The sequence below is a fragment of the Cupressus sempervirens genome, chromosome 4 (assembly GCF_028749045.1).
Source record: "Cupressus sempervirens isolate cs-2001-9-10 chromosome 4, ASM2874904v1, whole genome shotgun sequence".
Lineage (NCBI taxonomy): Eukaryota > Viridiplantae > Streptophyta > Pinopsida > Cupressales > Cupressaceae > Cupressus > Cupressus sempervirens.
In genome coordinates, this window is record NC_143121.1 from 914,303,319 (window position 1) to 914,331,177 (window position 27,859).

General features: G+C 36.5%; 1 protein-coding gene across 1 annotated transcript; it reads right to left on the reverse strand.

The window, feature by feature from the left end:
- Window positions 1–2,428: 2,428 nt before the first annotated feature.
- Window positions 2,429–27,001, reverse strand: LOC149564379 (heat shock protein 90-5, chloroplastic-like). Its single transcript, XM_089827436.1, has 20 exons — window positions 26,776–27,001; window positions 26,245–26,478; window positions 26,073–26,146; window positions 25,725–25,850; window positions 25,533–25,626; window positions 25,357–25,437; window positions 25,033–25,176; window positions 24,794–24,910; window positions 24,625–24,672; window positions 24,411–24,488; window positions 23,360–23,464; window positions 23,122–23,262; window positions 17,168–17,260; window positions 16,633–16,710; window positions 16,168–16,422; window positions 15,922–16,024; window positions 3,952–4,126; window positions 3,661–3,766; window positions 3,103–3,192; window positions 2,429–2,986 (listed from the first exon to the last, which is right to left on the reverse strand). Exons 1-20 carry the CDS (start codon window positions 26,881–26,883, stop codon window positions 2,729–2,731), a joined length of 2,508 nt encoding a protein of 835 aa, XP_089683562.1. The 5' UTR covers window positions 26,884–27,001; the 3' UTR covers window positions 2,429–2,728.
- Between the last annotated feature and the right edge of the window lie 858 nt (window positions 27,002–27,859).

Genomic DNA, 27,859 nt, shown 5'->3' on the forward strand with positions numbered 1-27,859 from the left:
TAATATTGTTTTTGGCAACAACATTATGGAGTTGATGGATCAGCCATATAGGCAGAGGAATGGATCAAATAGTTAGAATTGAGAGGTGTTCAGTGTGCCAGTGACTAGACAGTGAGTCATAGTATTTATGATGTGCAATGAAGAATTTTATCTTTCCAAAGTGTGTTGTTGATATGGAAGCATCATCAGAGGTATATCCACTTAAATCCAAATTTGCATCAATTAGAGTTCGGTATAGATTTGATATTTGATTAGTTGAATCAATGACAACGGCTAGAACAGAACAACTGACAATGCAAAGTTGTCTAGCTTTAGTAGTCCAATCAAGTCAAAATCAAATTAATTTGTTTGATCAATGAATTGTTTTGGGCTGACATCAAGGCATAGAAATTGATTGATATGATTTGATAGATTTTAATGACGTACACGAGACTAACGTAACCTATGGGACCCAAATGATCACCCCCCCAAGGCAAGAGCAAAACTAATCTAGTTGCAGAGTTTTGGTTAATTTGTCTCTCCTTCTCTAAAGTTTGATGATCAGAGCCACTGTTCTCTTCACTTGATCTTCCTCGAATAAATAATTTAAGTCCTTGTTTTGCAATATCTCTGTATAACCAGATCTGATCTCATTTTATGCCAGGCAATCCATAACAAAGTGCTGCTCTATCTCAACTGCTCCCATATTATAGAATAAACACGTTTTATCTACCCACTCTTCCTTTGGAACTTGCCATCTACCAATTTCACAATGCAGCCGGTGTGAACTAGTTCTAAATTGTGCCATCGGCATTTTTGCTTTCCAATTAATAGGTGCTCTTATATAGGCCTTTTCATCATAACTAAAAGTGGGGTTAAATTCATAAATGTAATAAAAAAAAATTCCGCCCTAGATTGAGTGACACACCAAATTTGAATTGCTTGTGGAGTTGACTCATGATAACACATTTTCGAGTTTTCTCATTGATTTGAAGCAAGCTTATCAATGGAGTTAAAAGATTGAATTACATTGATGTTGTTGGTGTTGTGGTGATTGTGATGCTTGAAGTTGTTAGTGCAAAGGTATTGTAATATACATTCAAAGTACAGAAATTGAGAAGTGCATTGGATCTATCAAGTTGTGAGAATTGTAATATAAATTCAAAGTAGGGAAATTGAGAAGTGCATTGGATCTGTCTAGCTGTGAGTGCTATCATCAAATCACTTTCACTCATTGGCTCTAACAAATTGTCCAGCTAAATCTCTTAACCGAGTCTCTACTACCACAATAAGCACGATCCTCCTAGGTCCAAAGAACAAATTTTCTAACCAGGTGACTCTCGAAAGGAGCTTAAAATCTCTTAATCAGGTAAATCCTAATAAGTATTTGTAATAGCTTTTAACGAGGGTTACAATTCACTGCAAGGAATGCTCAATTAAGGTTAAAAGGAAATATGAGATTATGACAGTACTAGTATGTTTTCAGCAGCGTCTGATGGGATCTCCTCGTGATTGGAGCAGCAACTCATAAACTACAGCAATTAATAATAATGATGGATGCAGTAAATTGGTAATGGTTGTAGAAGTGACAATGATCATATTATATGTGCAGTGTAGTAAAGTTGACATCAGCTGGATTTGAAAGGTCTAATTTTAATAAATCTCACTCTTAAATAAAGGGATCTACCCCCACTAAGGTAACCAAAAGAAAAGGAAAATATTGTTGATCAGATTTATAAGTTGGGATTTAATTATATTTGTTCACAATTGATTCACAAAAAGTCCCTCAAAAACCCTTTTAAAAGAATATTTCTATGATATATTAGCTAATAAATGTATGCACGTCATAAGAAAAGACAACACAGCACAGCAATTACACAAACAGCACATATATATTAGCTCGAGCTTGCCCATGAGACTTTGCAACCTGAAAACTTTGAAGAAGGAAATGATCTGTGGTTTTTGGATTGGCATGGAAGTCATAAACATTTCCTGCATTTAAACTTTTATTTTTTCTTTGTTTGGCAGGTTGGCTGGCAGATTGCATGGTTGGACGAGCACCCCTTTTCCAGCCAACATCTGTGAAAGAAATCTTCCTGTTGAGCAACTAACATGCATGACTATTATGTGTGGAGGTCACAAAACTGTTAAGGAGAATGCAAGGCCATGCAGTTAAGAGAGTAAACGCAAATTGATAGTAAAAGAGTCTTGACATCTGGTAACAAATTCTGAAAACTTGGAACTTCATAGTGTTTTATCATATTACAAGTGCAGCAGTAGATAGATGTTACTCTCCCTCTATGACATTGACTGTATATGGCAGCCATTAATATTTCTGAACCTATTTGGGTCAAAGGTTGGTTTTGGCAAAAAATAATCTACAAGTATAAAAATTGAAAATAAAAACAAATGGATGAAAAAAACTGGTGGAGACAAATATTCCAGCTACTTTTGCACTAAAAAGCCTGTTTGCTTAATTTATATATAACGCTGTTAACAATAACAACTCGTGAAGATCAGCACCATGACACCCTTTATAAACAACTTATATTTTGCTGACTTCAGAACTATGAATACTAGTAACAGCTTCATACCCACCTACAGCTACAAAGAAAGATAAGAAAATATGGGTGTCAAACTCGTGGAAATCTAACTAGCTTTCTCAGCCTACTAACCATGGTCAAACAAACAACTCACTAACACTCGAAACCACTATCCAATTCAGAATAATGCCAATCTAGAAAACCATCTAGTTCTTTGAAGAACTACTCTCAGCTTGCACTTCAGCAGATTCAATAATTTCTGCCTCTGAAGCTTCATTAACTTTTGATGACGGTTCTTGCTTTTGGCCAGCTTCAATGACTTCTGTCTCTTCAACTCCAACTGCTGCTGATAATTCTGATGCATTTTCATTAGATCCCTCTGTACTAGGACCTGCCCATTTTCCAGCTAATGCAATATCCATCATACTATAGATTTTACCACCCATTTCGGCAGGATTCTCAGGCTGCAATCAACAATAATATGATATCAAGTTTCTAGTTGCCAATTCTTTCAAATAAATGTTTATTGAATAAAAAAATTGTACATGATAATCTAGAAAGCATTTAAATAATAACTCACAGTAAAACCACTGGAAATCAAAGCTGTATCATATAAGAGATCAATTGCTTTCAGGGCATCTTCACTCCTTGGAGCTTCTTTGCATGCAGCCTGGACATAACAAAAAATCATATTGAGATGATAATACACATCATGATTCTATTCTTCACTTTTTCAAAAAAGTTGAACAGTTTGATGACCAACCACACGAGCTTGACCAAAACGTCAGAAAAAATTTAAAATAAATTTCAGTAGCCAACAAGAGTTTGATACAAAAAGACTGAACAAATTTAAGATATTGGCATGCATAACTCATCCTAGTACAACATTAAGGAGATTTTCATAAAACGGTTGCAGTTGTTGAAACAATAAGAATCCAGATCTTATCTTCAGATCACTCTCAACATAACCAATTTTCACATAAAGCAAGAAGGAAACAAGCCTCTAAATAAGAATATTGCAGTGCCACTTGAAAAATAAAATTGGGCAAACTGTACACAACTGGAATTGAATTGTTATAGAGCCTAATAAACATTTAAATATTTATAGTAGTATGTTTTATAAAGGCTAAATATTCACCTTTAAATTTTTTATAATAGCGTGATCTGGATTTATCTCCAAAATCCGTCTTGAGCGCATGAATTCCATGCTAGACGTATCCCCCATCGTTTGAGCCTTCATGAGCCTTCAGAACCACTATCTATGTTAATAAACGGAAATTTGAAATTCATGCCCTCAACATAATGAATTTCAAAATAGCTAGAATGTAAGAGATCCTGCTGACCCCATTAATTTAATGAGGTCTACTTACAAATTTTAACCATAGAATGAAAAATCTAACATTATATTTGATAACAAAAATAGCTTTACCTTTCCATATTTGCTGACCATCCAAACCTCCCAGAAACAAGCACGCAGGGTGAAGAACTTAGTCGATTAGTTATTTCAACCTTTGACACTTTGTCCCCCAGATGGTTCTTCATCCAGTCACAGACTGATGTAAATTCTTTTTTGATTTGTTTTTCCTTCACTTCATCCCTATCACCTGAAGTATTATATAGCCATGATATGCACATATCAGAAGATGTCAAATCATATTCAACTTACTTGACTCACTGCAGTACATCAGGAAAGACAATCTATGGTGCAGAGACAATTAAAGTTGAAGTCAACATTTGCCTCATGAGTCAGGTCCCTGCTAGTGCTTTAGCCTTTTTATATAAAGTACTAAATACAAGACCATACAAAAGCTTCGAAATCTTGAACAGAACAGAACGGCACACAATAGATCTTTGGCATTAAATGGCTAGGATAATGAAACAATTATACTAAATCTCACTGGTATTTAAAAGTGTTGCCTTGGCTGGTTTTCCAGCTCTAAGAACAGTGCTTTATTCTACAAAAGAGAGTTTAATTACACAGTAATACTAAAAAAAATATTGGTGACTAAAATTGTAAAGAAATTTAAACAGCTAACCATATCATGCAACACAAATGCCCCAAAATGTGTGTCTTGACACAAACAAGATCTAACCCTACATATACAGAAATATTAAACCAACAACAAGACAGACCAAACTGTCAAGAAACAAAAATCAAATATGAAAAGCAATACTTCTGAGCATAGAATACTAGTAGAGTACACAAGAAGTACCAAAAACTTGCCAAATTTTCGGCAAAAGCTCACCGCATACTTGTCGAGTTTTTGTTAAAAACTTGGTCACAATTCTATAACAACACTTAAAAAGCCAAAAACAGCCCAAATTAGTTTTATTTCTCATTTCTTCACTTGTTTTTTGCTAAGGTGCAAAATAGTCTTTAAAACACTTGAAACTGAATTCCATCGATTTGAGGCAGATTTGAAGTGGAGATTTGAAGTAATTTTTGAAGAGGATGGCATCAATGATTTGGAGAGGCAGGCTAGGGAGGAGGGAGGATGACATAGAGTTGAATTAGTCATTGCTAGAGACAGGAGAAGCTAGAGGCCAAGCTAAAGCCAGAATGGAAGATGAACCAGACTGAGTAAGACATACCGAGCGAGGAGGCAGTCATAGCCAGTGCAGACTCCTAGGAATAGAGCCCCTAGTTCTACCTTTCTCTTAGGTTTTATTAGAGCTGGGAACAGGTAGATGTAGTTGTAATGTTGCATTTACTTTTAGTATTACATTAAAAAAATTACTATTTTGCTTCCAGCCAGCAGCATTCCTTGGGGGAATGCAATTTTGTACCCACTATGTTAAGTATATCTAACTAGAACCTACAGGTCTGATAGTACAGACCGTACTTCCTCTTCTTATCATTATATATCTTCAGACTAGCATCATATTATGTATATCTCTTCCTACAAGAGTCCACGACTTCTCATGAAGAAACTCTATTATGCTTAACTAAACTAACACATTGTTAGTCAAGTATTATTAGATTTGTCTTCCCAGATTGCCGACTTAGAGGAGGTTTACTTAATGCTAGTTTAGGAAGGGATATGTCCCTTTGAGGGACATACCCTTTAGTAAGGATATATAGGAGGGTTATTGGTGCAGTTAGAGAACACACAGAAACAATTAAGTCTGCTCTTCTAAGCACCAATACCCTGCAATTATAGATCAGAAGATACTCTCAGTCACAAGGTTAATTATTACTTATTATATCAGCATAAGAGAAGTTCGGTGTTCTCCATATATTACACCATTAAGGTTATTTTCTCAGCAATATATTACACGGATATTTGCAGATATATATAATTCTCAGATCAGAATTATAAGTGTAAACTTCATCATATTCAGAACGTAGAAGATCATTGTCAGCAATCAAAGAAGGAAATAGAAGTCTGATTCAAAGAATTTTCAGAATCTTTACATGGTATCAGAGCTCTGGTAGTCAACCCTAAGCTCTGCAAAATTCAATTATCAGACTATATACATCTAGCAACTATCTTCTATCTTCAATGGCATACACAATCAGACCCGAGGATAGGTTTGATGGGAAAGAGCACTTTGAAACTTGGAAATTCAGAATCATGATGATTCTTGAAGAGAACAATGTAAAACAATTCGTTGACGGAGCATCCAAACAACCCCCAGTTGAACCTCACAAATCTATCTAGAGCAGAGGAAATAGAAAAGCTATTCAAATCATCTTGGATGGAGTAAAAAATGATATCATACCTATGCTTACAAAACATCAAACTGCCTTTGATATGATGAATGCATATGAAGTAAACAATGCAACTAGGATTCTTGCACTAAAAAGACAACTAAATCACATTTAGATAAAGAAAGGAGAATCGATAAATTCTTAGTTCCTACATTAGAGATGAACTATCAAGTACAGGAACCACCATTAGTGACACAAAATTAACACTTATGGCTATAGATGGATTGTCAAATTCATCGGAAACATTTGCACAAGGAATAAGTGCCAGAGATAATTTTCCAAACTTTAGCAAACTCGAGAACGATTGTCTTCAAGAGGAATCCAAAAAACTAAAGAAAGGAGGGAAACCGGAAGCAGAAGATTAAGAACTTCACATTCTTAATACAAACTCCTATAAAGGCAAGAAGAAGCATTTCAAAAAGAAAAAGGGAAATCAAAAGAATGGAAAACCCAAGAAAGATCTATCTAAAATGAAGTGTTTCAAATGTGAAAAATTTGGACACTACAAATCTAATTCTCCTGAAAATTCCCAACAACAAGCAAACTGTACAAATGTTATTAGAGAAGAAGATACTTATGATCCTAAAAACCGTGTTTTGTATTCCTCTCTATCAAATGAAATTTCAAATAAAGCATGAATAATTGATAGCGAATCTTCTAGACATATAACGAGATACAAAGAAACTCTAGACTCTTTATCAAAGAAGGTTAACGATGAAGTTGCAATTGGTGATAATTCAGCACACTTCGTTGAAGGAATTGGAAATTGTACTTTGAAGCTAAAATCAGGAAATACTCTTCTTCTTACAGGTGTACTCTATGTACCAGGAATTACCAGGAATTAAAAGAAACCTAATTTCAATTACAGCACTTGAAGATGACGGGCACAATGTTGCATTCGTGGATAGCAAAGCATTCACTTGGGCTAAGAACTCCATCAAGAAAGAAAAGTTAATTGGTCAAAGAAAAGAATATTTGTATGAATTGAATACAGACTCTATTCAATCTATTCAAGCCCTAGTTTATGACGCTACGATATAAATGAAATATGGCACAAAAGATTAGGGCATCTAAATTTCAAAACTTTATCAACTATGGAGAAGATGGTTACTAGATTACCTAAACTAAATAAAGACCACCCAAGTATTTGCAAAGGGTGTACTTTGGGTAAGAACACCAAAAGTCCCTTTCATGACAGTACTAGGAAAACAAATAATGTACTAGAATTAATTCATTCAGATTTATGTGGACCTATGTCTGTTCCTTCTCTTAAGAGTATTCTGGCATTATATCTTGTTCATAGATGACTTCTCTAGGAAAACATGGATTTACTTTTTTAAATGCAAAGAATCAGAAGAAATCCTACAGAGATTTAAAGAATTCAAAGCATTAACTGAAAAAAATTCCAAGACATAAAATTAAAACCCTTAGAACTGATAACAAGGGAGAATATACCTCAGACTTGTTTAAAAGGTTTTGTAAAGAATCAAGGATTAAGAGGGAATACATTGTTCCTTATAATCTAGAACAAAACACAGTAGCAGAAAGAAAAAACGGGACAATTATAGGAGCTGCTAGAGCTATGATTTTTGACCAAAATCTAGAATATTATCTTTGGGCAGAAGCCTCCTGTACTGCTGTATATATTCAAAACAGAAGCCCTCACTCCTAGCTGAAAGATAAAACCCCTGAAGAAGTATTTACTAAAGTAAAACCCAATATAAGTCATCTTAGAATTTTTGGGTGTACTGTATATATCCATGTTCCAAAAGAAAAGAGAACCAAGTTAAAACCCTCTCGGAGGAAAGGTATTTTTGTAGGGTATAGTGAAACATCTAAGGCATATAGGATTTGCATACCTGGACACAAAAGCATTGAACTTAGTAGGGATCTAATCTTTGAAGAGGATCTTGCATTCAAAAGAGCCATAAGTTCTGATGAACCTTCTCCTTTATCTAGTTTTGAAAAAAATAGTGAATCTAAGTCCCAGAGGGAGAACTTTGAAGAAATCAAAGAGGAAATTCAAAAAATGAACCTTGAAGAAAATTCAAAGAAAACACCACTTTGGGCCATTAAAACAGTTGACGCGGCTCAAGACTTTGTTGCACCTTACGAAAAAGTCAGAGAAAGCAAAAGACCTAAAAGATTCTCTAGTTATTCAACAAACATGAGTGATTTATCCAAAACAAAACCAACCAATCCTTCTGATGCTATTAAACATACAGCTTGGAAAGAAGCTATCACAAAAGAATACCAATCTATCATGAAAAATGATGTTTGGGAAATTGTTCCAAGACCTAAAGGAAAAATTGTTGTTTCTTCCAAGTGGATATTTAAAATAAAGCATGTTGCTGACAGTAGTTTTGAGAAGTATTGGAAGGTACATCAGATGGATGTAAAAACAGCATTCCTAAATAGAAAGATTTCAGAAGAATTATATTTGGAGCAACCTGAAAGATTTAAAACTCATGATCCTAACGCTTTTGTTTTTAGGCTCAAAAAAGCTCTCTATGGGATTAAACAAGCTCCCAAGGCCTGGTATAAAAGAATTGATAAGTATCTCACCAGCTTAGGATTCCCCAAGAATGAAGTTGATCCAAATTTATATTATGAAAGAGATAAAGATGATATGGTAATTTTGATACTATATGTCGATGATTTACTAATAACAAGTGATGATCATCTCATAGATCAATGCAAGAAAGATCTAACTAGACAATTCGAAATGAAAGATTTGGGACTCCTTCATTACTTCCTAGGACTGGAAGTACGACAGAACTCTGACAATATCATACTTAATCAAGAAAAGTATACATCAGACATTTTGAAGAGATTTGGAATGTGGAATTGCAAACCTATGTCTTCTCCAATGGAGACTAATCTACATAAACATAAGGAAGCAACAATAGAATCACCTTCCATAGATTCTACTCTCTACAGATAGATGATTGGGTCCCTTATGTACTTCGTAAATACAAGACCAGATATTTGCTATGCAGTTAATGCCTTAAGTCAGTTTATGTGTGAACCAAAGGAGATTCACCTAGTTGCAGTTAAACACATTATGAGACTAATCTACATAAACTTAACGAAGCAGCACTAGAATCACCTTCCAGAGATTCTACTCTCTACAGACAGATGATTGGGTCCCTTATGTATGTAGTAAATACAAGACCGGATATTTGCTATGCAGTTAATGCCTTAAGTCAGTTTATGTGTGAACCAAAGGAGATTCACCTAGTTGCGGTTAAACACATTATGAGACTAATCTACATAAACTTAAGTAACCAATAGTAGAATCACCTTCCAGAGATTCTACTCTCGGAAGACAGATGATTGGGTCCCCTATGTACTTAGTAAATACAAAACTGGATATTTGCTATGCAATTAATGCCTTAAGTCAGTTTATGTGTGAACTAAAGGAGATTCACCTAGTTGCAGTTAAACACATTATGAGATACTTACAAGGCACTCTTAATTTTGAACTCAAATACGAGAAAGTTGCTTTAGACTTACATGGATTCACCGATTTAGATTGGGATGGAAGTGTTAAAGACAGGAAAAGTACTTCAGGGTGTTGTTTTAGTTTAGGATCAGCAATGATATCTTGGATATGCAAAAAACATTCTTCAATAGCTCAGAGCTCCATAGAAGCCGAATATTGCAGCAGCGATGGCCTCTCGAGAAGCAGTCTGGCTGAGGAAGGTACTTGTGGGATTATTTGGGCAAGCTATGAATCCTACAATTATTCATCGTGATAATCAAAGTTCCATTAAGCTCTCGGTGAATCCAATTTTCCATGACAGATCCAAGCATATTGAAATTCCTTACCATTATGTAAGAGATATGATAGACAGGAATTCTATAAAATTGGAATTCATTTGCACTGCAGATATCTAGAGTGAAGATGGAACACTTCCGGAGGAGACTTGGTATGGTTAAGTTGTAATCCAATTGTACTCTCTTGATTATTAATAAAATAATTTTATTTTGTCAGGCTATTGACTGTTATGGGCTCCACTATTTGTGTTCATTATTTTAGAGGTGACGATCTCTAAAATGATGAACACTTGTATAAAAGGCATTATGAGAGATGACAATCTCTTAGATAATGTACTAAACAGTAGAGTTTTACTGTAAGATCTAGATGAGTTTTAGAGCATATTGTGATGTTGAAATTGCTATGTTCATGAATCACAAAATTGGATAAAGGAAGAATCTTAGTATTCTCCAGGTTTATCCTGCATTCTGGTAGATCTTAAACTCAAGATCTTGGTGTGATATAGAAATACCAATTTCTATGAATCACAACTTGGATAAATGAAGAGATTACTCTTCAGATTTATCCTGTTTATTATCACTGGTAGCAATGATTTGTCATATCACAAGCTTAGTAATATTGTCGTCAAGAAATAATGTAACAGGATGTGCCCGTTGGGGTAACGAGATGTAACCGTTAAGGCATCGGGAGGTATGTCGTCAAGCCGACATGTATCGGGATGTATCCGAAAGGTTCTATTATTGTAGTCGACATGTTGTATGTGGCTGACGGATACCTTCGAGAAGGTTCCTCGAATAGTATTTATATCCCCCTTCAAGATCATTGTAATCATCATATCAAAACCTAATGTAATATCTTGGCGTATGCGAATATAATTGAAAGAGTTATGCTATTTTGTTCTATTGTTTCTTTACCCACTACAGTAAACATTTGGCGTCGTTGCCCAATGGACTTGGAAAGGTAGGAGAATGAAGAGTAATGCCGAATCAACTGAACAAGAATAAGAACAAGCTAAAGGACAAGGATGAAATATGCATAGCACACGGAGATCTAATTTTGGCGCAATAAGCCGAACGCAAAAAGAGATTCCAAAAGATTGCTGCAGACGGACACAGAAGCGCAGAAGCATTGTTGGAGGAGATGCAACAGCGGGTGGAGTTGGTGGAAGAAGCACGCGAGGAGTTTTTGAATTGGTGTTCGCCGAGGGAAGACAATCTAGACGGAAGAGAATTGACTCGCACGGCTCGGAGTGCTGAAGTAGCAAGAGCATGGAGTGAACTCTTCGTCCGGGATCCACTTCCAGAAGGAACAAATTCACTTAACGAAGACCCTTCTTCACCAAACACAGCTGTCGGGATACCAAGTGTGAGCGTCGGCATATCAAGTGTGAGCGTTGGAATACCAAGCGTGAGCGTCGGGATGGCGGGACCAAAGGAGAAGTTACCTAAATTTGATGGTGATGGAGCAACTGATCCCATCCGACATTGTAAAACCTATGAAACGATTTGGAGAGCCAATGGCATAACGGATACAATTGAATGGATGAGGCAATTTCCGACAACCCTACGGAGTGTTGCAATTGATTGGTTTACTGATACCGATCCACAAAAGTTAAACAGTTAGGATAACATTAAAAAGGAGTTCATCGCCGAATTTCAACTCTTGCGTGACGATAATGAAATTGTAGCGGAAATATTCAATACTAAGCAGGGGAAGAATGAAACAGTCTGAGTCTTCGCAAGGAAATTGAAGGATTTGATCAATAAGATGGAGAATAAGCCAACTAACAAGTTACAGAAAAGATGGTTCATTGAAGGCCTTCACCCAAAGATGTGAAAGAAGATGAAGATTGTGCCACCATCGACATACATTGAAGCATATAACCGAGCAATGAACCTGGAAAGTGAGCAAAAGACCAAGAAGAAGAAAAAAAGAATAGTTCATCTAATTCAGATGATGACACCTCTTCACGAGAAGATAGCAGACCAAGAAGAAAAAAAAGAATAGTTCATCTAATTCAAATGATGACGCCTCTTCAGGAGAAGATAGCAGTGATGATGAGGGTAGCAGCAAGAAGGTTCGTGCCCTTTAGAAAGACATGATTTGAATGATGAAGGAATTCAAGAGCATGAACAAAGAGACTAAGGGCAATGAACTATGGTGCATGAAGTGCAAGAAGGAAGGCCATACGAAGGGATCCTGCTCGAAAGAGCAATATTGTGAGATCTGCCAAATTATGGGACACTCTAAAAAGGAATGCCCTTTCAATCTAAAAACAAAAACACCGCAGCAAGTGTTCTTGACACAGGAAGCGTCCGCGTCCGGAGGCAGCGAAAACAACAGTACAGAGGGTGCCACGTCGAGAGGATATAGAAATAATCGGTGCAGTCAAAACAACAACAACAGTGGCAACAACAATAATGGCGAGAGGAGTCGAATCCAGTATGATGCAAATGGCCGACCGATAGTCCAATGTCGCGCATGCAATCTATGGGGTCACTTCGCTCAAGAGTGCACAACAGCTAACACACCAAAGTTGTTATGCCGATGATATGGACCAGGCGATCATGACGATGCTAAATGCTCGAAGTCTAGAGTAAACTTGATTACCGTCGAGACGAACGAGGAAGAAGTTCTAGCAATCACTAGGAAATAGGCGAAGCTCTACCCTGATCTGACGGAGGAAAAGAAGAGATTGGAGGACGCACGGGCAGAGATCCAGAGAGCGACGCAGGCAGAAACGGCACACCTGAAGGACACGCCTGGTACCTCCATACGGAACTGCATAGAACAAAACATCATATCGACAAATATTGCAGGCCGAGGTACTCGTCAGGATAAATGATTTGTTGCTCACTATGCCTCAACTCCGTACGGCACTCACGAATATAGTCCCCATTGCTAAGCAACCAGTAGATCGAGAAAGCGAGAAACAAGGGGACGCAAGTGCAGAAGACCCGATGTTGTTAGCTCTTTCATCTGAATGCTATCCGGCGGTTGTCAAAATGGGCATTCTCGAAACTATGTTAACAGACACAATCGTGGACGGAGGGTCTAGTGTCAATGTGTTGCCAGAGGATACCTGGAGGAAGTTGGGACAGCCAACATTGTGGCCACCTACCTTTCAGTTGTTAACAGCCGATCAACATGGAATCAAACCATTGGGAATACTCACAGCGCAACCAGTAACGATTGGAACACAACCCTTCCTATTGGACTTCGTTGTCATTCCCCTGAGGCGGAAAGGATACGATGTTATTCTAGGTCGGGGTGGCTGATAAAAGCCAAGGCAAAGCACGATTGGAAGAAAAATACTTTATCACTTGAAAGCAAAGGCCGAAAGTATGTCATTGATTTGCACACTCAAATAGTTGGGGAAGAAGCTCTATCGTCAGATTCTAAAAGAGAAGAGGATGAAAAGAGGCAGAGTATGGAAAGAGATCATGAGGAAGTTCTAAGATTGGAAGGAGATGACGATTTGGATTCAGTAAATGGTCTTTACCATTGGCAGATAGAGGACTATGAATTGTTTCACAGTTGCAACGTACTGACAATAGAGGAAGGACACAATGTTGATGAATTTTCAAGGAAATTCACCGAGATGAAGGAAGGAATTGCGCCACTGGATGTGACACCCGCACATAAGTTCACCAAAGAGGAACCCATCAAATATAATGAAGCCACGCTGCAGACCATGAATTTAGGAGATGAAGCCGAACCACGGAACATACTAGTGGGAGATAACTGGGACCCAATACTGAAGGCAACAGCATTCAAGATATTTTTGGAATACAACGATGTGTTTGCATGGATATACAAGGACCTGAAAGGAGTACCCCCCAAAAATGTGTGTGCACCGCATCCTGTTGATCGAAGGCGTAGTACCTGTACGAAAGTGGCCCTACAAGATGAACAAGAACTACGCGGCATGAGTTACGGAGGAAATCAACCGGATGTTGGAAGTTGGCATTATCTTCAAAGTGCAAACTAGCGAATGGGTGTCACCGATAGTGATCTCCCTAAAGAAGGATACCACTCAGATCCGGATATGCGTCGATTTCAAATGCCTGAATGCAGTCACCATCAAGGATCCGTTTCCAATCCCATTCACCGACATCCTGGAGGAGGTTGCATTGATGGTAAAGGAAATGGTGGAGGAGAACTCACAGATTAGAGCTGATTTGCAGATACGGACAAATCAGGTGTATCAGCTTCAACGCAGCTGGTCTTCATAGTCAAAGACTCAGCCTTCGGCTTCATGATGTATAAATCCATGTTCTTTTTGCTTTATGAATAATGTAGTTAGTGGTTGGGTTTTTTTTGTTGTCTAGTTGTTGGGAGACGACTTTTCTTTTTGAGGGGGGATGATGTCATCAGGAAATAATGTAACAGGATGTGCCCATTGGGGTAACGGGATGTAACCGTCGAGGTATCAGGAGGTATGCCATCAGTATCGGGATGTATCCGGAAGGTTCTATTATTGTAGTCGACATGTATGTGGCCGACGGATACCTTCGAGAAGGTTCCTCAGATAGTATTTATATCCCCCTTCGGGATCATCGTAATCATCATATCCGAACCTAATGTAATATCTTGGTGTATGCGAATATAATTGAAGGACTTCTCCTATTCTTATCTGCTATTCTGTTCTATTGTTTCTTTACCCAGTACGGTAAACAAATATGACTTTGTATCATGTGTTCTATGATACCACATACTAAGAAGAATCAGAAAGATATAGAGTATTAATTCTTGCTTATTCATTTTTATTGGTGTTGCTAAATATAATATCTCTCTATAGGATTATCAGGTTAAGAGGGAGTGTTAGTATATCTAACCAGATAACCTACAGGTCTGATAGTACAAACCGTACTTCCTCTTCTTATCATTATATATCTTCAGACTAGCATCAGATTATGTATATCTCTTCCTACAAGAGCCGGCGACTTCTCATGAAGAAACTCTTTTATGCTTAACTAAACTAACACATTGTTAGTTAAGTGTTATTAGATTTCTCTTCCTAGATCACCGACTTAGAGGAGGTTTAGTTAAGACTAGTTTAGAAAGGGATATGTCCCTTTGAGGGACATACCCTTTAGTAAGGATATATAGGAGGGTTATTGGTGCAGTTAGAGAACACACAGAAACAATTAAGTCTGCTCTTCTAAGCACCAATAACCTGTAATTAAAGATCAGATGATACTCTCAGTCACAAGGTTAATTATTACTTATTATATCAGCATAAGAGAACTTCGGTGTTCTCCATATATTACACCATTAAGGTTATTTTCTCAGCAATATATTACACGGATATTTGCAAATATATATGATTGTCAGATCAGAATTATAAGTGCAAACTTCATCATATTCAGAACGAAGAAGATCATTGTCAGCAATCAAAGAAGGAAATAGAAGTCTGATTCAAAGAATTTTCAGAATCTTTACACGCTATGCGTTCAAATACATCTAGACTAAGCTTGCTTCTTTCATGCTCTCATTTATTGACTCATTGGATGCAAAAGAAATGCATTTCTAAATAAATTTAAGCAATGTTTTTAAGTTGGCAAGTATTTTGCCTGAGTTATTGCCTAAAACTGGCCAAGTTTTTTCCAAATATTTTTTCAGGCCTTGGCAAGATTTTGGATTTAAGGAGTTTTCCAACTATGCTTATGAGCACCTCAAAAAGAATACCCTAGGTACATTCAATATAAAGCAAGTGTTGCTTATCAAACAATTGATAATAACTTGGGAAAAGCATCATAAATCCCAAACAAAACCTTCTGGAATTACACAACTGCTGTACACGAAGGTAACATATGCACCAAAAATAAAAGCAAGAAAAGAATATTAGTGGAAGAATGGTATTCAATAAAATGCAAAATCAGGACCGTGCACAAGTAAATTACCTAAGTCTAGGTCTTCTTTAGTAATATCCACAAATGACTTGTCTTTGTAGTTCTTAAGGTTCTGAATAGTGACCTCATCAATTGGGTCAACAAGATATAGAACCTGTGAATCAAAGTTAAACAGCGAATCATACTTCAAGATAAATACCATTATACCAGTAACAATACACAATTAATAGTGTGTAGTCCTTAAACACATGTCATAAACACCAATAACAATAAACAACAGAATTCAAATGAAACTACCTCATATTCTTTCTCTAGAAGCTTTTCTAAGAAAGGTGCATCTCTGGCACTAGTAATGCTATCTGAAGCAATATAATAGATGTCCTTCTGCCCTTCCTTCATGCTCTCAATATACTGATCCAAGCTGATAAGCTCGTCCTCGCTATATGATGAAAAGAATCGAAGAAGAGGAGCCAATTTTTTGTGATTTGAATTATCTTCAATAACACCTATCTTAAGATTCTTCCCAAAGTTATCCCAAAACTTTTTGTAGTCCTGCATAAATATATAAGTACTTTGAGACTGATATTAAAAAGGTCAGAGTAAATTGTGTTCAGGAATAAGAAACAACAGACACATTCGAAATTTATCTTGATATTGGTATTATCAAAAATAGATACAGCACCCAAGTTGCATTATCCTCGCAAACAACTTTATATGTTTATGCATCATACAAGAGCAAACCACTTGAAAAATCTACAATACCTCTTTATTCTCACTAAGAGCAATGCCTGAGATCATCTCAAATGTCTTTTTCAAAAGGCGTTTCCTCATGACTCGAACCTGCATAGGAATGCCATAACATTATAATACCCTCCTAAGAGAAGCCTCCTTGCACAATCCCATTATTATAATCTTTCAGAAGTCGACCTCAAAAGAAAAACTTGGAGGACTAATTCGATATAAATAATACGCAAACTTTTCCAGATAAAATCAGTGGACCTTAATAATAATAAATTCAGGATGCTCAGCCACTCCTATAATTATACAAAGATAAGATTGAAATATCAGATAGAAATTTTAAAAGAACATAGATGTTAATTTGATAGTTTGTTCAAAAATCCCACAGAAAACATATTAGAGTAGACATCGACTAATAGACAAACTTGTCTCAACATGAAACTACAGATGACATATCAATAGATCACCTTAGTTCCAGTTATTCCATGATATTAAAACCATGAACTTGCATTGGAAAATAGATTTAAAAATATTTAAAATCCATAAATGAAAGACTTACAATGCGACTCTCCTGAAGAATCTCCCTGGAGACATTAAGCGGCAAGTCATTTGAATCGACCACTCCCTTAACGAAGCCCAAATACCGTGGAAACTACACAAGGACAACTGGAACTTTAGTATAGGATGCTAGAATCATGATTACACTAATAAACTATATTTAAAAAACAGCATACAGTTACATGAAGACCAATAAAAAAAAGTTAACCACTTTTAGATTAAATCAAAAAAGCAAAAGAACAGTATTCAGTAGGCCAATAGGGATCCAAGTTATCATCTGTGTAAAGTGTTCCTTTTAGATATTGTCCAACAATGTTTTATAGAGAGTCTTTACATTTAACAGTAGCCATCTTTCAAAATTTAGAGATCTAAAAATTGAGACACCTTGTAGAATACACTAGAGAAATTCATCAGCAATTCAGAGGGTTTAAGGGATTACTCTAGGCTCAAAATCATCTGCATAATAATGCATAACAAAACTATGCTGAATAATTTAGATTTAATAATGTTTCCTTCGAACTTTTAATTTAGCTGCATAGATATTTTACAGCCAAATTTGTCCCCAAAAACCAGAAATTTCATGATAGCCAAATTACCAGACGTTTCAATGATAGCCAAATTAGGGCATTTGCCCTTTTACAAATATTAGGTGAATTTAACAAGTGCATACAACATGTCTCTGCAGATATGGGAAGCTATCATGTAACCATCCCTCAAGAAACATTGTTGCAAATCCAGTATGAAAAAATTAATTCCTGCCCACAGAAGAAAAATTTCAGCATTCTCTGACAGCTGATCATTGACTTCAATATTAAGAAGATGTAGTTCTGTAAAAACTATAATTTTACTTCAATCCTCAAACCAAAAAAACTTTAGACACGGTGGCTCAATCTTCAAATGCGAAGTTCATGGAGCAATAACCAGTGCAATGTATGGTTGCAACAGCATAAAAAAATTTGGAAGGTTTAATTGCCTTTGGAATGAAAATCAAAAAGGCTTATTGTTCCCAGTGTACGGTGGCCAAAATGTTGATAATTCAACAGATAAAAGGATCAATGTTGACATTTTGTTTTACACTAACATTTTTTCTTTATATCAAGTGGGAGGTGCTATACACAAGGAACATATTTCCAGCAACTTGAGGATACTCATTGGTGCAGAAGCACCTTAGGGAAAGGCAAACCCTAATAGTGATTTTGGCTTGTAGATAGTCTAGCCAACCATTGCTTTAATAAGGACTAAATATAAAGTCCCAAGGTGTGTCTAGTGTGTGTAAATAGGTTTGAGTCTAATGCTTGCTCTTGGTTAGGTTGATAAGGCCTAGTTATTGTTCTAAGGTCCTGAGGGAGCCAAACTTGGTCAAAGTTGCAAAATACCTCAAAAATGAGGGATGTGTTAAAATGTGGTCCATAGGTGTTTTTGGATCAAATTGGATGGATATGAATCAAACTTGACAAGTTTGGAATGATACAAAGTCATTTTTGCAAAAATTGTCAAAGTTGTCATGACAACTTTTCCTCAAATGTTGGGGGGAACATTTGTTAGGTCTGAGGCTCGACCTTAGGGTCCAAACAGGTGGAATAAGAGTATTTAAGCTCATCCAAACCCTAATTATGGGTGGTAGACATTTGTGTACGGACTGAACCAAAAGAATTGAACGGACTGCTGTGCCAGTTTTGTGTTTTTGGCTTTCATCTATACATCAATAGATTGAAAAGCTGACTGTTTCTATTGATAAGTTAAGGTTCATCCTGTAATTGATCTGTGCATTGTTGTTTTGGAGGTTTGGATCAATTTCCTGCTGTTTTGTAAATTTTCTTGTTTCCCCAGTTTCACTGTCCTGAACATAACTGTTTGTGTGAAAATGTCTACAACTTGAGTTCCAGCCATGGGATCTTGATGGCCACTTGGAATCAAGAAGCAGCCACTGTATATATTGTAAATATGGAAGGAGTTGATCAGAGTCAATTTGGCATTTTTGCAAGCAAGCCCTAGGCAAGCATGGAGAAGTTTGGGTAGGAAATGGAACGCTTGCAAGACAGTTTACGGGAATTTGCTTGATTGGTTTGAGCCAATCTTGCTTGGGGCAATGATGATGCTGAAGTCAAGTGTCCTGGTCCCAAAGGAGAGGATCTGAGAAGAAGATTCAAGCATCTTATGAAACCAAACAAACAGAGTTTCTGTCATTTCCCTAGAAACCCTTAAAAGTAGGGTTTTTTGGATAGGTACAGTACGGACACTTTGGAGGGCTAAAACCTAGAAAATCCTCAACTCTAGGTTCATATGAAGAAAAGTCTAGAAGACATCAGAGGGGCTTGTTAAGACATTTTAAGATTTATTCCAGATTCCTTGTTTGTAGGAGGCCTAATTGGGGCTCATAGCTCTACAAGGCCTAACAATGCAAAATTGAGATTTTGAAGCCTAATACCTTGAAAGATAGTGCAGAAAGGTTGGGAAATGGTCAAGAACCTTGTGAGGGTGGTCAAAACACCTATTTGCCTTGCTGGAAACCATTGGTGAGTTTGTTTGCTCGTTAAGCATAAAGTTGCATATTTGGGTTTTGAAGGTTTAGGAGAGTAACTTAAATTGATAGGTGAGTTTCTAGGTTGGAGAGGACTAGGAAGAGATCCTCTGAAGTAGGGTATAGAGAAGGGACCATAGGAAGGCTAGGAGAAAGCCTTGGATAGAGCAAGAAGGCTCTAAGTGTGAGAAACTCCCCATCACTCATTGATAGGGAGACCCTAGGAGTTGGCTTCTTTTGATCTTGACACCAGGTCTCTACACCACACAATGAGGGTGATCCTGCAAGTCTTGGACTCCCTTTATTCAGCTCTTTAAGCTTTACAAGTACCTCCCAAGCAACACAACCAAACTTACCATTTCACCCTAGCTTTGTTCTATGGGGTTGGCTCAATACCTCCACAAATGCAGTGATGGCTCAATCAGGAGCAGATTGATCCTAAACATCTCTTTCCATTGATAAGTAGGAGATATTTTTCCACAGCAAATCGAATTGTGATATTGCTATCAAGATTTAAATGAGAAGTTTTTGAGTCAGAATCATTGACTCGTGTTTCATGAGTAGTGATTCACAAGAATCCATCTCTCATAAGAATAAATGGAACAATTGATGAGCTTTAAGGGGCTTTCTAATGAATGGTTCATAAGGCACAACACTTGGTAAAGGTTTTGCAAATGAGGTTGCAAGTTGAGTGGGTTTAAACATGGAGGAAACTCCAAAGTTAAGCGTGCTCAAGCTGGAGTAGTACTGGGATGGGTGACCTCTCGAGAAGTCTCAGTGCTTCACCTCTGTGAACATCACCTAGATAAAATGAGTGTTGTGTTCCATTTATTCTCATGAGAGATGGATTCTTGTGAATCACTACTCATGAAACATGAGTCAATGAGTTTGACTCAAAAACTACCCAGTTAAAACTTGATAGCAATATGACAATCTCTTTCCATACTTTCCTCAACTCAATATGAAGATTTCTTGAGCTCAAAGATCACTATTTGCAAGAGTAGTCAAAAATGACCTAGGAATGAGCCCCAATTAGCCCCCTTATTTTCAGTTTTTGTAGCTTTTCTCAAAACTTTGCCAAATGACTACTAAAACAAATCACCATCTCAAATACCCATTTGAAAGACCTACAAGATTTTCTAGGTCTTGGGGCCATGACCTCCGTACAATGCCTTAAACCAATTTTGGACCTATTTTGCTTATCCAAGGTAAGAAACTGAAAGTTCTTGCAAGAAGATGGTAAAATGAATTCATCAAAAGGTTTCAACCAATCACTTGGCCTCTCATGACTCCTACCAACACTCTCCAAACATTGCTTTATTTAAATCAATCAACTCTTGCAACTTATACTGTCTGCTATATCAAGAACCTAACCAGGCATGTTGTCCACTCGCCTAGGGCTTGTATGCAAAATTCACAAACTGGACTTTTAGGCAATCTTCTAATTGGAACATATAGTACACAGCCTCTAATAACATTCCTCCAAAGATCATTAATTCTCCATGGTGGAAATGGAAGTTAGAGGCTTTTTATTCTTCAAAACCCTAAGTCTACAAAAGACCGGAAGATTACAGTCTAAATTTTATTTGCCACACCAAACCACTAAGGAATTCAAAACAGCTATACAGAAATGGAAAACAAATTGAATTCTAACTAAATGCAATGAAAACAACTCTATCTAATCCATTAAACTATAGATGCTTGAGTTGCAAGTTGACCGTAAAAGAATTGCAAAAAATTGCCGACTGCTTGATATTGCCAAATGACAAAATTGAGTGTCCAACCCTCATAGAATCAATCTTGGAGTCTTAGATGGACCTAACTGCACCCACCCATAACTGATTTTGCTCGAGATACATAATGTTGCAAAAAGTTGCACGCAACTTTTGCTCAAACTTCCAAATCTCCCTTCTTTTTGATGCAGAGTGGTGTAATTTGACTCCATAACCATTGTGATATTGCCATCAGGATTTAACTGTGTAATTTTTGAGTCAAACACGTTCACCCATGTTTCATGAGTAGTGATCCAACATGAACCCATCTCTCATGAGAATAAATGGAACACTTAGCACTCATTGGATCTAGGTGATGCTCACAAGGGTGAAGCACCGGTGCTTCAAAAATTACACAGTTAAATTCTGATAGCAATATCACAATTTGACTTGCTGTGGAAATTATCTCCTACTTATCCATAACCATTCTTGAACTCGAACATTAGCCTTACAACCCTTTTACATCCAAGTGCATACTTGACCCTTAAATGACAACATTGGCAAACTTGACAATGTTTTGGCAATTTTGACCCAACTACAAACAAATGACATTAAATCTGACACAAGCAACCTAATGGACAATCAACCAGGACCCATACAAGGGCCTTCAAGCCAAAATTTGAGGGTTTAACTGTCAAAACCCTAGGTGCTCCAGCACCACACATTAATTTTCCACAGACTTAATTGCAAATCTTGGTTACTTTAATCATTATAGCAGTGTCTCTCATTGAGACAAAACAGCTTTAAGGACAAGGGTAACCATGTTTAGCACAAAATCCAGTGCAACAAAAAAAAGAATCAGAAATCATACATCTCAGGATTCCAAAAACACTCAATCAGTCTACAAAGAAAGAGGATCTTCACAGAAGAGTAAATGGTAACAGCTAAAATAACATTTTGGCTCTTCTATACCTCTATCTTCTTTTATCTCTACAAGAATGGGTCAAGTGCAAAAAAATTTACATCTTTTGAAGCTACATAGGTCCTAGGACCTGACTCATCATGACTAGTTCAATTATCATTTCTTATACATATAGGCTGTCAAGGCTAGATGATTGATTAGATTCAATTCCTCCAATGACATTGGAATTATTCCTAAAGACCAGACAGCTGAGTTCTTCAAAGCACATTCTAAAACCGCTAGCAACCTGACTCATCATGACTAATTCAATTATCATTTCTTATATATATAGGCTGTCAAGGCTAGATGATTGATTAGATTCAATTCCTCCAATGACATTGGAATTATTCCTAAAGACCAGACAGCTGTGTTCTTCCAAGCACATTTTACAACAGACGGATTTTGTTTTTACAGCTTCTTTTGTCTTTACTATCACTGATTAATAAGGTTACTTCATATCAATATTGTTAATATTATCTATAGAAATACAGAATCAATAAAATATGCAAAACATATGTCAAAAATTAGTAAAAGATGCATATAATCCACAGGAAGTTTCAATGATTGTTATAAATTCCAATAATATCTTACAAATGGATTTTTAAAATTTCAACCGTAGGGAAAAAAAAAATTTAATAAATTAAGAAAATTGAACACACAAAACACCAGAAGTAAATATTTTCAACACTTGCACAATACAGAAATTATGAAAGGTTACTTCAAATCTGTTGAAAAAATATCCCTATATGAATTTTACTTACCAACTCCCCATCAAAATCATCTGAAATAAATACGCGCTTAACATACAGACGAATGTTTTTGGTCTTTGGATTTGCTATGTCTTCCCTGCCCATGGGAGCTATGGCAGGTATGTAAAGTACACTCCTGAATTCAACTTCACCCTGCATCCATCCAAACACATTTCATTTCAATAACTAAAACTTGACAAAAACATAGCACCATTTCTTAGTGAAAACTAAGAGCTTGGGTGAATTTTACCTCTGTATTAAAATGAGTGCATGCAAGAGGATCCATGTATTCGTTAAAAGTCTTCTTGTAAAATTCGTTGTACTCCTCTGAAGAGACACTCTTTGAATTGCGCATCTAAACATTAGAGTAAGCAAAAAACTATTAGAAAAGGTTCAGTTTGAATACAATGCAAATCAACTAGAAAGCCTACATGCCTTTGATAATTTGATTACTTGAAAAATATAACCTTACACCAAAAAATAAAGACTACGCTACAATTACAATTTCTAGATAATACAAACCAATTATTCTAGTTTACAAAATTCTGATGCGCAACTTAACTATTTTATCAAGATACAAATGAATACGGTATGTGGGAAACTTCAATTTGCAGGAACCCGAGGAAACAAAATAGCATACAACTGGTGACAGAAAAATTTTAAAATTTGAAAACCGCTTCTATCTTTTTTATCCAAGGGGCTCAATAAAAGATTACAATCCTAAAAACTATGAACTTTAAAACTTACCTTGATATGCATCTTGGGTTTTTCAATACTCTGTTAGATAACACAGAAAACTCACAACTGATAAATTGCAGTTCTCATTTAATGTGATTTCTTTTTTTAACTTCTGCAGCAAGATTAAAACACTATGCTAAAATGTTGCGAGTAGACAGTAGAACTTTGTTGCTAAGAAAGCTTCTTCCAGCAAATAATTCTTGTCTCTCAGCAGCATTGGCTCAAAATAAGCTATGGATCTGACTGAACGTAAAACTAAGCTTAAAATAGAGTGGACATGGAGTTGACTATGGTCTAAATTAAATCATTTCTGACTGATGTGAAATTAGAAGGGCCAAGGATAATTCCTACTACTAAAGCAATTGAATCAATTTAGAATATAATCTAAAACCAAAACCAAAAAAAACCATAAATTAGCAAAGAAATTACATAAACATAAAAAAGTATATCATGCAAAAGATTGCACATTCAAGTTAATGCGAATATAAAATTTCAGAATATTACAATATTTAGTGATAATGCTAATAACTAAACATTCTCAGCACATGCAAGTCCATTCTTACCCAGATAGGTTCGGTTTCATTGGCCAACTCCCAATCTGAGTATTTTTCTGTAATAGTTTTTGTTTTCTTCTTCTGACCCTGAATGAAAATATATATATATGCAACCTTTTTTTAGCAATGCAAGCAAAGGAATTGAATGAACCAAAATGAAGGCTGAATAATTGTGTACAGCCAATTATAGATCATGAGATATCAGAGGTATAAATAAATTTACCTCTGGTGCAGTTGCTTCACCCTCCTTTGTTTCCTCGTCAACTTCAACCTTCAAAAAATGCCTACTACACTCAGTTCACACAATATGATACCAAAGGCATATTTGTCGACACATACAACCACCTAATAGCCTCAAAAACTCCTACACTCAAGCTTGAAGCCAATCTCACCTCAACAGCTTGTGTCTTCTCCTTCCATATATATATCGGAAAAGATACAAATTGTGAGTAGTTTTTAACAAGACTCATAAGCTTTTCAGTATTTGCATACTCAAGCTTGTCCTCGGTCTACAACAAACCATAACATTTGAAAAGTTAGTTTGTAACTCTTAGACAGATAGTCACTACACAGCTTTCAATGCAGGAAATAAAGAGGCCACACATCAGGATGCTAATAGTAGCTTCTTTACCTTGAGGTGTAGCGTAATACTTGTCCCTCTTGGAATAAATTTGTCAGGATTTGTCTCTTCCCGTATTGAATAAGAGCTGGTATCAGCCTGTCCTTCCCACACATATTGCTTGTCTGATTTCGCGCTCTTTGTTGAGACAACAATCTACAACACAGAAAACATTAAACAGCTGCAAAGATGTTGTGCACTACTTTCAAATGTAAAGTCTAATGTCTTCAAAATGATGTTCCAGAAGTTGATCAAGAAATTACAAATGACCAACTAGATGTCAGCATTTAACAATATGCCTATATTGTAAACATGACCAGATGAATGTCAACCCACCTTATCAGAGACAAGAAAAGCTGAGTAAAATCCAACACCAAATTGACCGATCAAATTGTCAGAACCAGCTTCTTTGCTCTCCTAGAGACATGAGAGCAAATACACAAGTAAAAAAATTGTCTCTAGTAACAGAAATCTCATCAATCTATTTCCAATCAATTAGTTGATCATCCAACCTTCAATGCTTTCATAAACTTCGCAGTTCCACTCTGTGCTATTGTTCCTAGACAATCTACGAGCTCTTCTTTAGTCATCCCAATACCAGAATCGCTGCAGATATAACGAGCAACTGCTTGCGTTACACAAACAAAAAAAAATTCACAATTCCAACCAAGCTCAAAGACCAAAGATTTCTTTGCACTACTCACAGCAGCGTAATAGTTCCATTTTCTTTATCTGCCTTAATTCTAATCTCTAATTCACCACCATTTCCAAGAAGGTTGGGCTCTGTTACACTTAAAAAGCGGAGCTTGTCCAAGGCATCACTGGCGTTACTGTTTGTAATCAAAGTTCATATCAAGTAAATGGCACATCAGTTCGATGTAAGACATTCTGAGTAGTGAAATTAATAGTACGTTCAATAAACAACATTCTTCAAATTAAAATTTAACATCTTGCAGAACAAGTTTACACAATCATTTATAAACTGTCTAAAGATAAAAGTTTACATATGATTCATACCAAAAAATTGTACTCATGTTCATAAAATTCCTTACCTGATTAACTCACGTAAAAACACTTCCTTGTGACTGTACAAACTATGCACAATCAAGTCTAAAAGTCGACTAACCTGCAAGTTCAAGAATACTTAAAAAGTCAAAAAAATAAAAGCTTGACATTAAAATCAAGGCCACACAATATACCATTCAACAAAGTCAAGAATACAACCTCTGCTTGATATTCATATTTTTCAACTGGCCCTTCGGTTGTTTCCACCTCAGCAACAGTAGCCTCGCCCCGGACCGAGCCAGGTAAAGTCATAAACCTCGACCCAAATGGAACTGCTGATGTTGAAATTCCTGGCTTAATAGAACCCGTTGATCCTAACGCGAAAGTGGATAAAAATCGTGCAGAAGAAAAGCTGGGGGTTGCAGTGCTTCCTCCATCGTTATTATCATTAATCTACAAAATAAATCAAAACATCAGTAAGATGAAAATAGAATGTTCAAAGTAAACTCAATGCTTCGAATCACTATGGAACAAGCAACTCAGCAATTGAACATCCCACCGGAAATGCGATTGTTTGTCTGTGAAAATTATTGATATAATGATATCAGAGCCACACATTAGTAAATTACATCCATAACTGTAAATGCAGGAAAGATTGTTCAGTGGCGCATATACAACACCTGTAATCCTCATAAAAAAATGTAGTGTTTGAGAGGCAGTTTTGGGGAGCGAAAAAAGACAGAGAAGAACCTTTTCGTAAGCACAATAATGGCTGAATTTTACAGGAGCAGTAGAACCCCGAATTAGTGCAGGGGCTCGAACCGCTGCCGAGATGGAACGCCTCGAAGCCTGATACATCCTGCTTCAACTTCTTCACCAAGTGTTTAGTTCTGCAAGCAGAAGTTTTGGATTTGTTATTTGGCAGCTCTGGCTCAGAACTGGAACAGGCATCAATTTGAGCATAAACCCTACAGCTAGGGTTTAAGTGGTTTTACTTCGCATTTTAATGTAGAGAAGAAGGTTCTAGACCGTGCTTATCTCCGACAACCCTAGCGTAGACTTATCTCTCTTGTGCTCTTCTATAAATGTTTAGATGAACCATCAAATTTTTAATGGAATTATGAAAATATAGAAGGAAAAATTAAAATTTTATAGCCAAACTAGTTTTGATAGATATCTAAAAGTGGATAAGTGGGCTTTTGGTTTCTTGGTAAAGTTAAATGGTTTTTAATAGAGCATTACAAATTAAGTCTTGTTAAGTGTAATACTAACATCAAAAGGATGAGGTTGAGATCCTTTTTATTCTTTAAAAATATATATATATTGAAGAATCTAAGGAAGTTTTGATGCAGTAGTATCCTAGTTTTTTAAGCAATCCTGAATGTTGGAGGTATTTTGGTTAGGAATTGTGGATTCGATCATCAAACAATGGTGTTCGGTCATTGAAGGGTATAGTTGTGGTCGAGAAGCTCAGTCATTAAAGGGGCTTGGCAAATACAGTCTGTTTGGCATTCACTGCAGTGCTCGACATGTGTTGGTTGCTCGACACTCTCTGTGTGCTCGGCTTGTGTTGGTTGCTCGACATGTACTGGGAGCTCAACATGCACTAGGAGCTCGGCATGCACTAGTGTTTTGGTTGATGCTCGGCTTGGTTTCTCAGATGCTCGGGTTGGTCTTGGTTCCTTTAGGTGTTGAGTTGTCTATGAGTTGACTTTGGGTATTTAATTTGTGTTGTAGACAACTTATGGCTCAACATAATTTAATGTAAGTGATTTAATTTAATTTTGTAATGGACTAGACCAACTTGTGCCTTAGTTGGGTATATGTAGGGGGT

Bases quoted from the DNA above. Each gene is read 5' to 3' on its own strand.
- LOC149564379 (XM_089827436.1), bottom strand. From the start codon at position 26,883: ATGTATCAGGCTTCGAGGCGTTCCATCTCGGCAGCGGTTCGAGCCCCT. The intron at 26,147-26,244 runs GTTGTATTCTTG...TTGAACTTGCAG, and splicing joins AATATGAATATCAAGCAGAG to GTTAGTCGACTTTTAGACTT. The intron at 2,987-3,102 runs GTGAGTTATTAT...TGTTGATTGCAG, and splicing joins TGATTTCCAGTGGTTTTACT to CCTGAGAATCCTGCCGAAAT.